The sequence below is a fragment of the Hypanus sabinus genome, chromosome 2 (assembly GCF_030144855.1).
Source record: "Hypanus sabinus isolate sHypSab1 chromosome 2, sHypSab1.hap1, whole genome shotgun sequence".
NCBI lineage: Eukaryota > Metazoa > Chordata > Chondrichthyes > Myliobatiformes > Dasyatidae > Hypanus > Hypanus sabinus.
The window spans coordinates 177762898-177775421 of record NC_082707.1 but is presented as its reverse complement, the minus strand read 5'-3'; the positions used below and the strand labels follow the sequence as shown (position 1 = coordinate 177775421).

Below are 12524 nucleotides of genomic sequence, written 5' to 3'. Positions count from 1 at the left end.
GGGAATATGTTGGTCTTAAGCACTTATCATTTCAATTTTGAATGCCTCCCTCTGGTCACTCACTTGCAAATAATTGCTGCAGGTCTACTTTAGCAAAGTCGTGGCTTACCATATTGAAATCAGCTTTATACCAGTTCAAGACACTGATTTCTGATCAATAGTAACGCGAGTGAATCTGCAGATGCTGGAAATAAATAAATAAAAACACGAAATGCTGGCAGAACTCAGCAGGCCAGACAGCATGTATGGGAGGAGGTTGTGATGACGTTTTGGGCTGAAACTCTTCATCAGGAGTGAAGTAACATGGGATGGTTGAGGGGGATAAGAAGTGGGGGGAGGGATAAAGTAGAGAGCTGGGAAGTGATAGGCTGGAGTGAAATGGGCTAGGGGGAAGGTGGAGAATTATGGGAAATAAAAGAGAAAGAAAGGTAGGGCTGGGGGGAGATTATAGTGAGGGGGGAAAAAGAGAGAGAAAGAGTACCAGACTAAAATAATAGATAGGGATGGGGTAAGGGGGGGGGACAGGGGTATCAACAGTGAGTTGAATATTCATGGCGGCAGGTAGGAGGCTACCAAGGCAAGAGATAAAGTATTGCTCCATCGACCTGCGTGTGGCCTCATCTTGACAGTAGAGGAGACCATGGACAGACATGTTGGAGTGGGAGTGGTCTGTGGAATTGAAGTGTGTGGCCACAGGGAGATCCCGCCACTGCTGGAGGGCTGAGTGCCGGTGTTCGGTGAAACGGTCTCCCAGTCTGCGGCGGGTCTCCCCAATGTATAAATGGCCACATCAGGAGCACCGGATACAGTATATCACCCCAGTTGACTCACAGGTGAAGTGGTGCCTCACCTGAAAGGACTGTCTGGGGCCTGGGATGGTGGTGAGGGAAGAAGTGTGGGGGCAGGTTCAGCACTTCTTCTGTTTGCAGGGATGTGCCCGGAGGGAGGTCGGTGGGGAGGGATAGGGGGGATGAATGGACAAGGGAGATGCGTAGGGAGCAATCCCTGCGGAACGCCAAGAGTGGGGGGAAGGGGAAAATGTGGCTGGTGGTGGGATCACGTAGGAGGTGGCGGAAGTTCTACATCAATTGCATTTTCAGTCACTTCTCAATCTCATTAAATCTCACCAGGTTCTAGACAATTAGACTACATCTTAGATGACACAATTGATAATGGCTCACCTTCCTCCACGTGTGAGAGGAAAGCCATGCAGTCACGTGAAGCATGTGCAGACTCCACACAAACCAGGTCCGGATTGAACCTGGCTCTCTGGCATCTTGAGGGAGTGGCTCCACTAGCTGCACAGCAGCGTTGCCTCCATGGCACAGTGCTCCTCTACAACAGGGAAACCAAATGCAGATTAGGTAATTATTTTTCAGAACACCTCCTCTTAGTCCCTGACTTCCTGGATGCCTTGCAGTATAATTCACCATCTCACTCCAACTCTTGCCTTTCCATTTGTGGCCTTTTGCTTTGTTATGAGGTTCAACCAAAGCTTGTGGAACAACACCTCATCCTCTGCAAGTTGCAGTCTGCAGAACTCAGTAGTAAATTTTGTACCTTTAGATCACTCGCTCTTTCTTTCCATTTGTCTCTGAACCAGCTATTTCTGAGTCCTGAAGGGTCCCATCCCAAAACATCGACTGTAATTCATTTCCATAGATGCTGCCTGACCTGCTGTTGCTTGGATTTCCGGCATCTGCAGACATTCTTGTGTTTAATAGCAGGTCATCCTTTTTCCATTTTTGCTAAGTTTGGCCTGCTGAGCTTGTCCTACAGTCTTCTCATTAGCAACACAAACAAACAAGCATAATCTGCTTTGAACTGCCTATTAAGATCATCTACTCTCCCCCTATCAGAAATATTCAGTTTGGACCACCCATTTTTCATCATCTTTCATTGTTAACTAAACTAATGTGTTTTCTCTCTTTTGCAGTTCTGATGAAAGATCCCAGCCCTGAAGTATTAATCATGTTTCTTTCTGCAGATACCGCGTGACCCCCTGAATGTTTCCAGCATTTTCTATTTTTATGTACATTTTATGGTTTAACTTGGCAGGAATCTGAGTTTTTTTGCTTAAACATAAAAAAAGGAAAAGTAGGGTGATGTTTATTTGGCAATTATAAGCTCTTATACAGATAGCTATATAACAGATGGCTAGATTTGTTGAATAGTTTGAGACTAAGCATAGTTAAATGGTACACAGGCAATGACCTCCATTCTGAGTAATGGTAATGAGAAAAATTGTAAACCAGTTGTATATACTGAATACCTAATGTACTTGTTTCTTTAGATATCATTCATTTATTACATTGACAATTCAGTTATTTCCCAAGGTACATTAAACTTGTGTTTAGGAAAGCAGTATTTCTAATTGCAATGTATTTTGGAAAAAAAATTCAAGTCTATGTTAAAACTGGCTGGAAATTTAAAATGACCTGAAGACTCTGACAGGGTCATTTATCATTGAAATGAAACAAACTGAACTGTAAAATCATATTTTGCCTTCCCCTGTAGAATGATGTATAATTCTGAAGATTTCAGCTCAAAGCAATTGAAATGTTTTACATGAATTCTTGATAATAAACTTAATGCAAAATTTGAGCTTTTTGGAGTTGTAAAATTACTTCCCCTTTTTTAACTTTTCTACTCATCATCAGTGTATATTTTTTTATTTGCAACTTTTCTATTAATAGCTGATTATTTCATAGTGAGCGCAGTGATGCACAATTAGTCTTGTGACTTCTTGGCCATCATAACTCTATGATTCAACTAGTCATTGGTGTGTTGCACTTTCAGAGTCTAATTGGGTTTTTCTGAAATAGTTCTAATTTATGCCACTATTTTATGTTACTTTTTTCTCCCCCTAAACTGCCACAATATTCCTAATTGTTCTGGCATTCTATTGATGATATCAGTGAAGATTTCAAAATATTTTTTCATTCAACTGTTTAAAAATCTTGTGTGTTATAAATAGGGCTGCAAAAAATCTGGTAATGTGGATGTCCACAGACATCAGTGATTGTGTGGATAAGGAGGACAGAAAGGACCTGGTTCTAAGCTAAATTATTCTATGAAATGTTCATGACATTGCTCCAACCTCCAACCAAGGTACCTCTAGTAAGTCATTGCAGGAAACAAATCTAGGGAATTCCTTCAATCTGCAAAACCATGATTTGGCATGGTCTACTATAGACACAATGGATAGTAATCTAACACCCACAATTACAAATAAAGTCTTGATGCTAAATTATTGTACCATTTCACCATGAAAAACGCCGATCCTGTACCTTGATTTTATAGATGGCATCACTGACTTGCCTTCATTATCTAATACAAGCTTTCACCTCTTTAAGTTAAGTATAACAGAGGCATAAGATTGATGTCCTCCTGTTTATCCTCTCTTGTAATGTCTAAATCCTCTTGATTGGAGTCAGAGGGTTAAACTGTGTCAGTGTACCTTCTATAAATAAGTCTTAAAAGATTTGATGATCTAATGGATGGTGACTTGATGTTGTGTCATTACATTCCCTAAGATGAATGCACCACCTCCTCTGTGTTCACAACATTCTAACTTGGAGAAATTTTACAGTCCTTTATCCAAATTCTGGAACTCCCTACTCATTAGCTTTGTGGGAGTACTCTCATGGAAAGGACTGCAATAGTTCAAGAAAGTGGCTCACTTCCTTCTCAAGAGCTGTTAAGGATGGGTGATAAAAGCTAGCCTTTCTCGTGAAGCTCACATTCCAAAAAAGTAATTCAAATAAATCAGTGAAACTTCAGGTCCTGGTGAACGTACAGTACTGTGGAAAGAAGTCTTAGGCACTAGAGCTCCTAAGACTTTTGCACAATACTTCAGTAATTTTATGTACTGCACTGTACAGCTGCCACAAAAGAATATAAATTTCATGACATGTGTTGAGGATGATAAACCTGATTCTGATACGGGTCTCTATTGTGGTCTGAGTGCGGTGGTGGAGAGGGAGACTGGAAACATGGTTGGGAAAAAGGGAAGGGAGTGTGGAGGGGGTGGGAATCACCAGAGAAATATTCTGTAATAAAAATCCATCTGGTTCATTAATGTTCAGAGAAGGAGCTGCTATTCTCGCCTCTTTTGGTAAACATGTATTCCCTGTACCATCAATATGGTTGACACTGGAATGTCTGATTAAAAAACAGGATGGACAGCTGATGTTAGTACTTTTGGTGCTGTCCACATCCAATGAGCGTATGTATTAAAAAAAGAATAGGAGGACAGATTCTTGATTGGTCAGAGCATGAAGGGATATGGGGAGAAGGCAGGAGATTGGAACAGAGAGGTAAATTGGATCAGCCATGATGAAATAGCAGAGCAGATTCGATGGGCCAAATGGCCTAATTCTGCTCCCATGGTCTTATGAACAGGATTTGAAATGTAGAATTACACCACTGAAGAGTGAAAACTAGGGGGACTTTTTGTATGTGCAGGCTCGACAGAAACTTAGATCTTTTCTTACTGCTCCATGCCCTTCCCCCTTTCCATTGAGGCTTGTAGCAAAATTGAATCAGTTGAAGATTAGGATTTAGGGTATCACAGTACACAATTCTTGTGTACTCATACAAATACACAAAGGGATACTGAAGGTGTACCGGGAAGTGAATTGAAAAATACGTTTGCAAATCTTATACCTACATTGTACATTTTAAAAATCTTCTCTGGTGGCCCGACCATTTGCAGTTTGTTTGCAGAATGATCATCGAAGGCAATGAGGTCAATTCCATAGAGAAATTATCTACAAACACTGGGCAAGTTGTCATCCTAGTTGTTTTATGGTCAGGAGGGTAGCCAAAAATATGAAACCAATAGAAGTTTATTAATAAATATTTTTAATTCCTGCTTAGATTTTTGCATGTTAAAAACAGATATTGCTTGTAGAATTATTTATTTTAAATGGGCTCCATTGTATCTCTGTAAAAATCCAAAGACCTTTCAAAGAAATTTTATTTCTGCAGGTGATTAGTAGTGCCTTGAGAGTCTGGGGTTTAGAGATTACCCTCTTCAACAGCCCAGAATATCAGCGATTAAGGATTGATCCAGTGTAAGGCACATTTTATATATACATACATAAATACAGTGTGTTGTCATTATTTTTATTTAAATTATAATTACTGTTTATGTGGATCTTAATTTTCAGATTTTGGACTCTTTTTTCAAATATACTCTTAATACTGTCACAAATGAGCAATAGCCATTTTGTTCAGAATTAGGCATTTTGAAAAATTAAATTGATTCTTTCAGCAAATTCCTTGTGAAACAGATTAAGGTCTATCCACGTGTTTGTTGTTTCCACAGAATTGAAAGGGCATTTATATGCAACTACAAAGAACATTGGTTTACAGTACGAAAATTAGGAAATCAGGTAGTTTACTCTTTAACATTAAAGAATTGGTATGGAAGTTTGAATCTCACTTCCTTGGTATGAGAGAAATTAAACCATTCCCTTTACCAATTTTTTCCAAGATTTCCAATGATTGTTTCATCTCTTTTGGGGACAAGAAACTTCTTAAAAGTATTCTCTTCAGTATTCTATTAATGCAGTGTGTCATAGTCCCAGTTTCTTCTTTCTCAAGAACCTTAATTAACAAAATGTGAGCTTGTGTTTAAAAAAAAGTTTGGTGTGAAGATGTAGGATGTTAAAATATTACTACAGAATTGCAGTGTATGTTAAGTGGAGACTGTCTTTTTCTGCTAAGCCAGGTTGCTTACTCTCTACACATAAATATAATCTTATCCAAACTGACATGTACTTCATTTTAGCACTCTTTGACATAGTCAAACACATAAGTTCTGCACTGCTTTGAAGTCCACACTGTACGATTCATCCCAGGTTGTGGCAGGGTTTTGTTCTCATGAGCTATCTGTAAGTCAGTAATGTGGCCATGAAACAAGTTCCCAGGTGGCAGAAGATGTGTGCAGACCCATTGCTCTTGTCAAATCTTGTCAAATTAAATATGAAATGAACCAAACAGTAATATCACCTTACCCCCACCACCCCAAAGCAAATATCTTTGGCTCTTTTACATCTCATACTGGATAAGTCTGTTTGGTGCTATAGGCACCAGATGTTCTGGGCCCAGCTCTCCATTCCCTGAGTACATTAAGACATTTCGTCTAACATCCAACAAGCTGTATTTTCCCGAGAACAATGTAACGTGTAATTACAAAGTGCTCTTGCATGCTGGTTCACAGAGATGTACTTAATAAATATTGAGGCGAATGAGGTCGAAGAGGTAGTTTCCTGAAAGGACCAAAGCAATTTGTTTTGGTCCACATTCATAAGTTCTGTACCCTTGTCAGAAATTCCATCTCCTTCACAAGCCACTGCTTCAGATTGAACCAAATTAGAAAATTTGACAGCTAATTGGATTCTGGGCTGATTCTCTGACACCCTTTCTCATCATTAGTACAGACTACTTACATCGGATTATCAATTTCTGCAACCCTCGCCCTTATGCCTTGCACCTCCAACCTTGACAAGTTCAGTGCTGTTTTTGCTATCTGAAATCTACACTTTTCATCATTTTGTCTTCTTAGGCCCATCACCCCGACTGGGGTATAGGCCACCGACAGCACCTCATTAGAGTTCCTCTGTCCTGGGCTAGTCTTTCAAGTTTTCCCAGGTATAGCCCATCTTCTTAGTGTATCCTTCCTCTCCCTTTATTTTCTGTAGCCCTGGATTTTTATGGGATGGAGTAGCTAGCCCTGTGCCCATTATATCTGACCACTTGGACCACCAATTTCCCAATGCTTCGTAGATGAACTTTCCAACCTGTTGTTTAAGCCCTTTCTTGATCATTCCATCCATCATCTTTTCCTAACACGAGCTGTACATTATTTGCCTTCCACACTTATATTGACTACCCTAACTGTATTTGCCCCTTGGCAGTTTGGACTACGTTTATCCAGCTAGTTCAGCCTCAGTTTTTTACCTAGGTTCCACAGTCTGATATTACCTATATAAATTTGCCCACTTCGCTGTATTTATTTATTTAAATGTACTTCTTAAACATACCTCTGACTCCCATTGCCTGAATATTTATTATTTTAATTAATATTTATTATTTGTATTACTATGAACCACATGGAATGGTTCTTTTCTGTATTTAAAAACATTTTATAAATACATGATGCTCAACGTAAGAAAGTCAAACATTTATATAATGAAATAAAGTGTGTATTTCTTCAGTTTTCTTTACCTAACTACTCTTCCACAGCACATTCCTCTCTCCCTCCCCGATCCCTCCCTCAACCTTGTAGGAAATTTGGTCCTATCCCCTGTGGTGATGTACCAGGTGTCAAGAGGGTTGTCTGACGCATCATATCATCACTTAGTGATGATTGCAGATGACAGGACAACAACATAAAAACTACTGCCCTACCTTATCCATAACTGTCAAACTCATTAAAATCAGTCAAGATCACTCAAATATATTCAAAAACTATTAACAGCATCGAAAAACAACATAAAATACTAATAAATTAGGTCTAAATTGATAGGAATGTTATTGTACCTCACAGAGCTTACCACCAGATGGCGCAATTTGTTTTCGCTAGATTTATAAAATGATGAGGAATAATTTACATTATGCATCTGTCCAATTAATATGCATAGATGTAAAGAATAACCAATGCTTTCTTTTCTGGGCAGTGGTTTAACCTGAATTCTTTATTGACGGGTCCAGAGTTGATCTCAGACACTTACCTCGCCCTATTTTTGGCTCAGTTGCAGCAAGAAGGTAACCCTCATTCAATATACTTGTAAATTGTTTTATTATGAATACGTATAAAACACTTTGTATGTTAACTTTTGGTGCAATGGACTTGGAGTATGAAAGTAAGGAGGTCTTGTTGCAGTTGTTCAATGCTTTGTAAATACCACATATGGAGTACTGTAGGCAGCTTAACTCTCATTATTTGAGGAAAGATACTCGTGTCTTTTGAAGTGGTGTATACTTGATAGGCCAGATTGATTCCTGAGCGAGAAAATTACCTATAAAATAAGTGTGCAGTTGTAGTCTATATAGACTGAAAATCAGACAAATGAAATACATTATTTGAGAAGAATGCAGTGTAATCTCGTTGATTCTTAGGTGATTGATATGATAGATATTAAGGTGTTTTCTGAAAAAAATCTAGAAATAGGGAGTTTATATTCAGAATAAGGAGTTGATCCCAGCCAGAGATGAGGCATTTCATTCACCTAGAGGAATGTGGATGCTCGGTGAGTGAGTGCTTTCAAGCTGAGATCAATGGATTACCAAACACTAAGCAAATTAAGAGGCAACTCCGCCATGGACGGTCCCAAGCCCGGCTGCGAAAGGAGGAGGGTTGAGCATGGGGCTAACAACCCCATCTCGTAAAATTCCAGAACGACAGAATCACCAACAGAAGCTCCAAAGACCTCATCCTGAGAGAGGAAGGATCTTTGAAAATGGGCTACACCTGTGGACAACCTGAAAGACTGGCCCAGGACAGAGGACACTGGCGAGCTGCTGTCAGCAGCAGCAGCCGATGCCTCAGTAGGGGTGCTGAGCTTAAATTAAGGGGCATGAGAATCACTGGGAAAGTGTGACTTGGAAGAAGCCCATGTTCTTTTATAATCACTGCATTGCTAAACACCAGAGCAGGTTCTAGTGGCCCATTTTAATCCAACGGACACATGCTCTGCATTTGATAACCCACCCATAATTGTCCTTTGAGAAAATGATAGTGAACTGCTGTTCTTGAGGTGTGGCTATATTCATAATGCTGCTAGTGGATTTTGATTTTGACTGTAACAGTGAAGGAATAGTGACTTATAGTGAGTAATTTCGTAGTCACTAAGGACCCTCAACATTCAGGACATGTTCACTTATTTCTACCGTCAGGAAGGAGGTACAGGTGCCTGAAGAATCACACTCATTGATTTAGGGACAACTTCTTAGAGTCATAGAGCACTGCAGCACCAAAACAGACCCTTCAGCCCATCCGGCCCATCCCGAACTATTCATCGGCATAGGCCCATAAACCAGTACCCGGACCAAAGCACTTCATACCCCTCCCATCCATGTACCTATCCAAATATCTCTTGAATGTTGAAATCAAATCCTTATCCAATACTTCTGCTTATTCCGCACTCTCACCAGCCTCTGAGTGAAGAAGTTCCCTCTTGTATTCTATTTAAACATTTCACCTTTCACCCTTAACCCATGGCCTCTAGTTCTAGTCTCACCCAAGCTCAATGCAAAAAGCCTGCTTCTATTTACCCTTTCTATCCCCCTCATAATTTTGTTTATAAATATCAAATCTCCTCTCGTTCATCTATATTCAAAGATAGTGTTTCCCAACCATTTTAGCCCACACCCCCCAATGCACTTTCATACTTGCCAATGCCCCTCTTCAGCGCAATATAGTTTCAATATACATAGTGTGAAAACACATCTACCATATGCTAACATGAGAAAAATAATTCTGCTTTAATTTTTTATTTGTCTTTAAGCTTAGTTTATACAGTACCTGGGCACTGTGCACCAGCTTTGATATCAATGTGATCTTTGAGCTTGATGATTTTTAGCAAGTGTTGAAATTTTTGGTTCACGTTGTGACAGCAAAAGCCTTAAGTCCCCATGTATAACAATGTCTAAGAGGTTTCCGTTTTTGTAGCTAAGTGGTTCACTGTAATGAAGCCCCTTTCAAAGTAGGAGGATGGAAATGCAATGAAGAGCGGTTTGGCTTTTCTCCAAAGACCAGGAAATTTTGTATGACAGTGTGGCCCCATACCACAAAAACTGACATTTTTGCTTCTTCATCGTTCTGAATTTTGATAATTTCTTCTTACAAGCTGTCTTCCTGTCCTTCCACCTCGTAAAGAAATGGGGTCATTACCCAGTCCGGAATTTCCAAATCGTTCAAATCCATGAATCAATTCTAAACATCCTTTTTCAATGACTGCAGGTGTAAACAGTACTCTTGGAAATCACCATCTGTGAAAGAGAGTGACATTCTTCTCATGCAGGGAAGCTGTGAGAACATTCTTCTCCCAATGTTTCTGCACTTCTTGCCTGGATTAAATTGAAATTCTCGCCCCGCAATTTCATATTTAGACTATTCATTTTGTCATAAGGATCGTCTAGGTATGCCACATCATCACATAGGTATTCAATCTTCCTTCCCAAGCTCTTGTCAAATTTGAGCAAAAATTAAACCACAGTATCAAAAAGATCAAAGGAACATTTTAGTCAGCAGCCTTTTGACAGACAACACACTTCAGTGTGAAGAAGCAAGTATTCAAACTCTTTATTGTTATCTTGGCATAACATAGCCTGCTATTTAATGGATGCGCTTTAGATCCGTGTGTGTGCAGCTGCAGTCATTTGGAATGGTGAATCCTTCTCCCAAAGTGAAGCCCGTTAATTCGGCGAACCCGTGGGTCTTTCTGGGCGTGAGCATGGCGGGCGAGTTAGTTGGGCGGATAGTTCTGGAACTCTTTGCCGATGTTTGTCCTAAAACAGCTGAAAATTTCTGAGCGTTATGCACTGGAGAGAAGGGAGTTGGGCCAACCACTGGAAAACCTCTGCATTTCAAAGGCTGCCCCTTCCAAAGGATTATAAAAAAGTTTATGATTCAAGGAGGAGATTTTTCCAATCACAATGGAATTGGAGGAGAAAGTATCTATGGAGAGAAATTTGAAGATGAAAATTTTCATTACAAGCATGACCAAGTAGGATTGCTTAGTATGGCCAATGCAGGACTAAACACCAATGGCTCGCAGTTCTTCATCATTACAGTGCCTACTCCTCATCTAGACAACAAACATGTGGTTTTTGGTCAGACATTGAAAGGATTAGGAGTGGTAAAGATGCTGGAAAATGTTGAAGTAAAAGCTGAGAAGCATGTAAAGCAATGTATTATAGAAAACTGTGGTGAACGTAAAGAAGGAGATGATTTAGGTCTTGCTTCTGCTGATGGATCAGGGGATGCATACCCAGACTTTCCAGAAGATAATGAAGAAGATATAACTGATATTGATACCATTTTTCGGATTGCAGAAGACTTAAAGAAACTTGGGAATAACTTCTTTAAATCTCAGAACTGGATTATGGCAGACAAGAAATACTCCAAGGCTTTAAGATATATAGACACATTAAGAGATGAAATTAATCAAAAATCAGCAGAGATTATAAAACTGGATTCTGTTGCACTAAGTTGGCATCTGAACATAGCTGCCTGCAAGCTGAAAATTTCTGACCGAGATGGTGCCATTGAAAGTTTTGATGAGGCTTTGATGATTAATCAATCAAACACGAAGGCACTTTACAGAGGGCACAGGCTTGGCAAGCGAAGAAGGATTATGACCAGGCACTGGGTGATCTTAAGAAAGCTCAGGAAATAACACCTGAAGACAAAGCTATAAATAACGAAAAACTCCGAGTGAAACAGAAGAAGAAGGAAGAGAACGAGAAGGAAAAGGCATTTTATGCAAAAATGTTTGCTTGATAATTTGTTTTTTTTTTAAACAGTTCAAAATAGCCTAGTATTTTTTGACCTTGATTTTCTTGGGCACTTCTGTTTGTTGGGTCTGTTGTCTGTCAGATAATGTGTTTTGTCTATAGAAAACAATAGAGACTAAATGGTGAATAAGCATTGAAATTTAACTATGCCATGTGTAATAAAATTGTTAAAATATTAAAATAAAAAAATGGGTGCGCTTTAATTTTGTTGAGAGCAGATATTAGAAGAGTTATGCTTGAAAAAAGTTGCTGGCTGAGATTTTTGGCTGTGAGATGTTGATGATGAATTACACAATGGAGTTCAAACAGACTTGGAATGTCTTTTTTCATAAGTACCAATAAACCAGCATGGTGGCCTGTCATACATAGTGCTCCATCTGTTGCCAAGAAATCATGTTCCTAATCAGAATAGTTTTATCCTCAATATACATTTTAAGCTTGTTGTAGATTGATTCTCCATTAATATTTGTTTTTAAATTTTTATTAAAGAGAATCCTTCATAAACTTTTCCAATTTTGATAAACTGTGCATGTGCCATTAGTAGTGTTTTGTTGTCTCGCAAAGTTGACTCATCCAGCTGTGTCTCAAATCCTGTTTTTTGTAGCTCTGTGCATAGTTGATACTCAATGTCTTCACTCATTTCGTCAATACAATAAGCTACAGAATTATTACTCTGAAGAATTAATTTTAAAATGCTCGTATCCATTTTGAGAACAGTGGTGAGCACTTCTGGTACAGTAGGCATCTTTCACTAATTGTATGAGCTTTTCCACACTTTCCTATCATTTTGGAGATGTTCTAAGAAGCAATGAGACCACTATCAAGGTCATAAATAAAACGAGTATGTAACACTTTTCAAATGCTTCTTTCATCTTCTGAAACTGAGTCATACCATAAGTAGCCTTTTCAGTGTCTATTACAGAAGTGTCCCTGCAAGCTTGATGGTTTCATGGCTTCATTAGTACAGTATTACAAATAGGACACATAAGTGTCAC

General features: G+C 39.2%; 1 protein-coding gene and 1 pseudogene across 1 annotated transcript in view; both read left to right on the top strand.

The window, feature by feature from the left end:
- Window positions 1–12524, top strand: part of atxn3 (ataxin 3) — an 80615-nt gene that overhangs the window by 16219 nt on the left and 51872 nt on the right. The window contains exons 4-6 of the mRNA XM_059960122.1: window positions 4993–5078; window positions 5333–5399; window positions 7689–7776. Of these exons, the coding sequence (XP_059816105.1) occupies window positions 4993–5078; window positions 5333–5399; window positions 7689–7776 (241 nt within the window). The remainder of the gene's footprint in view (window positions 1–4992; window positions 5079–5332; window positions 5400–7688; window positions 7777–12524) is intronic.
- Window positions 10288–11543, top strand: LOC132405686 (peptidyl-prolyl cis-trans isomerase D-like; annotated as a pseudogene).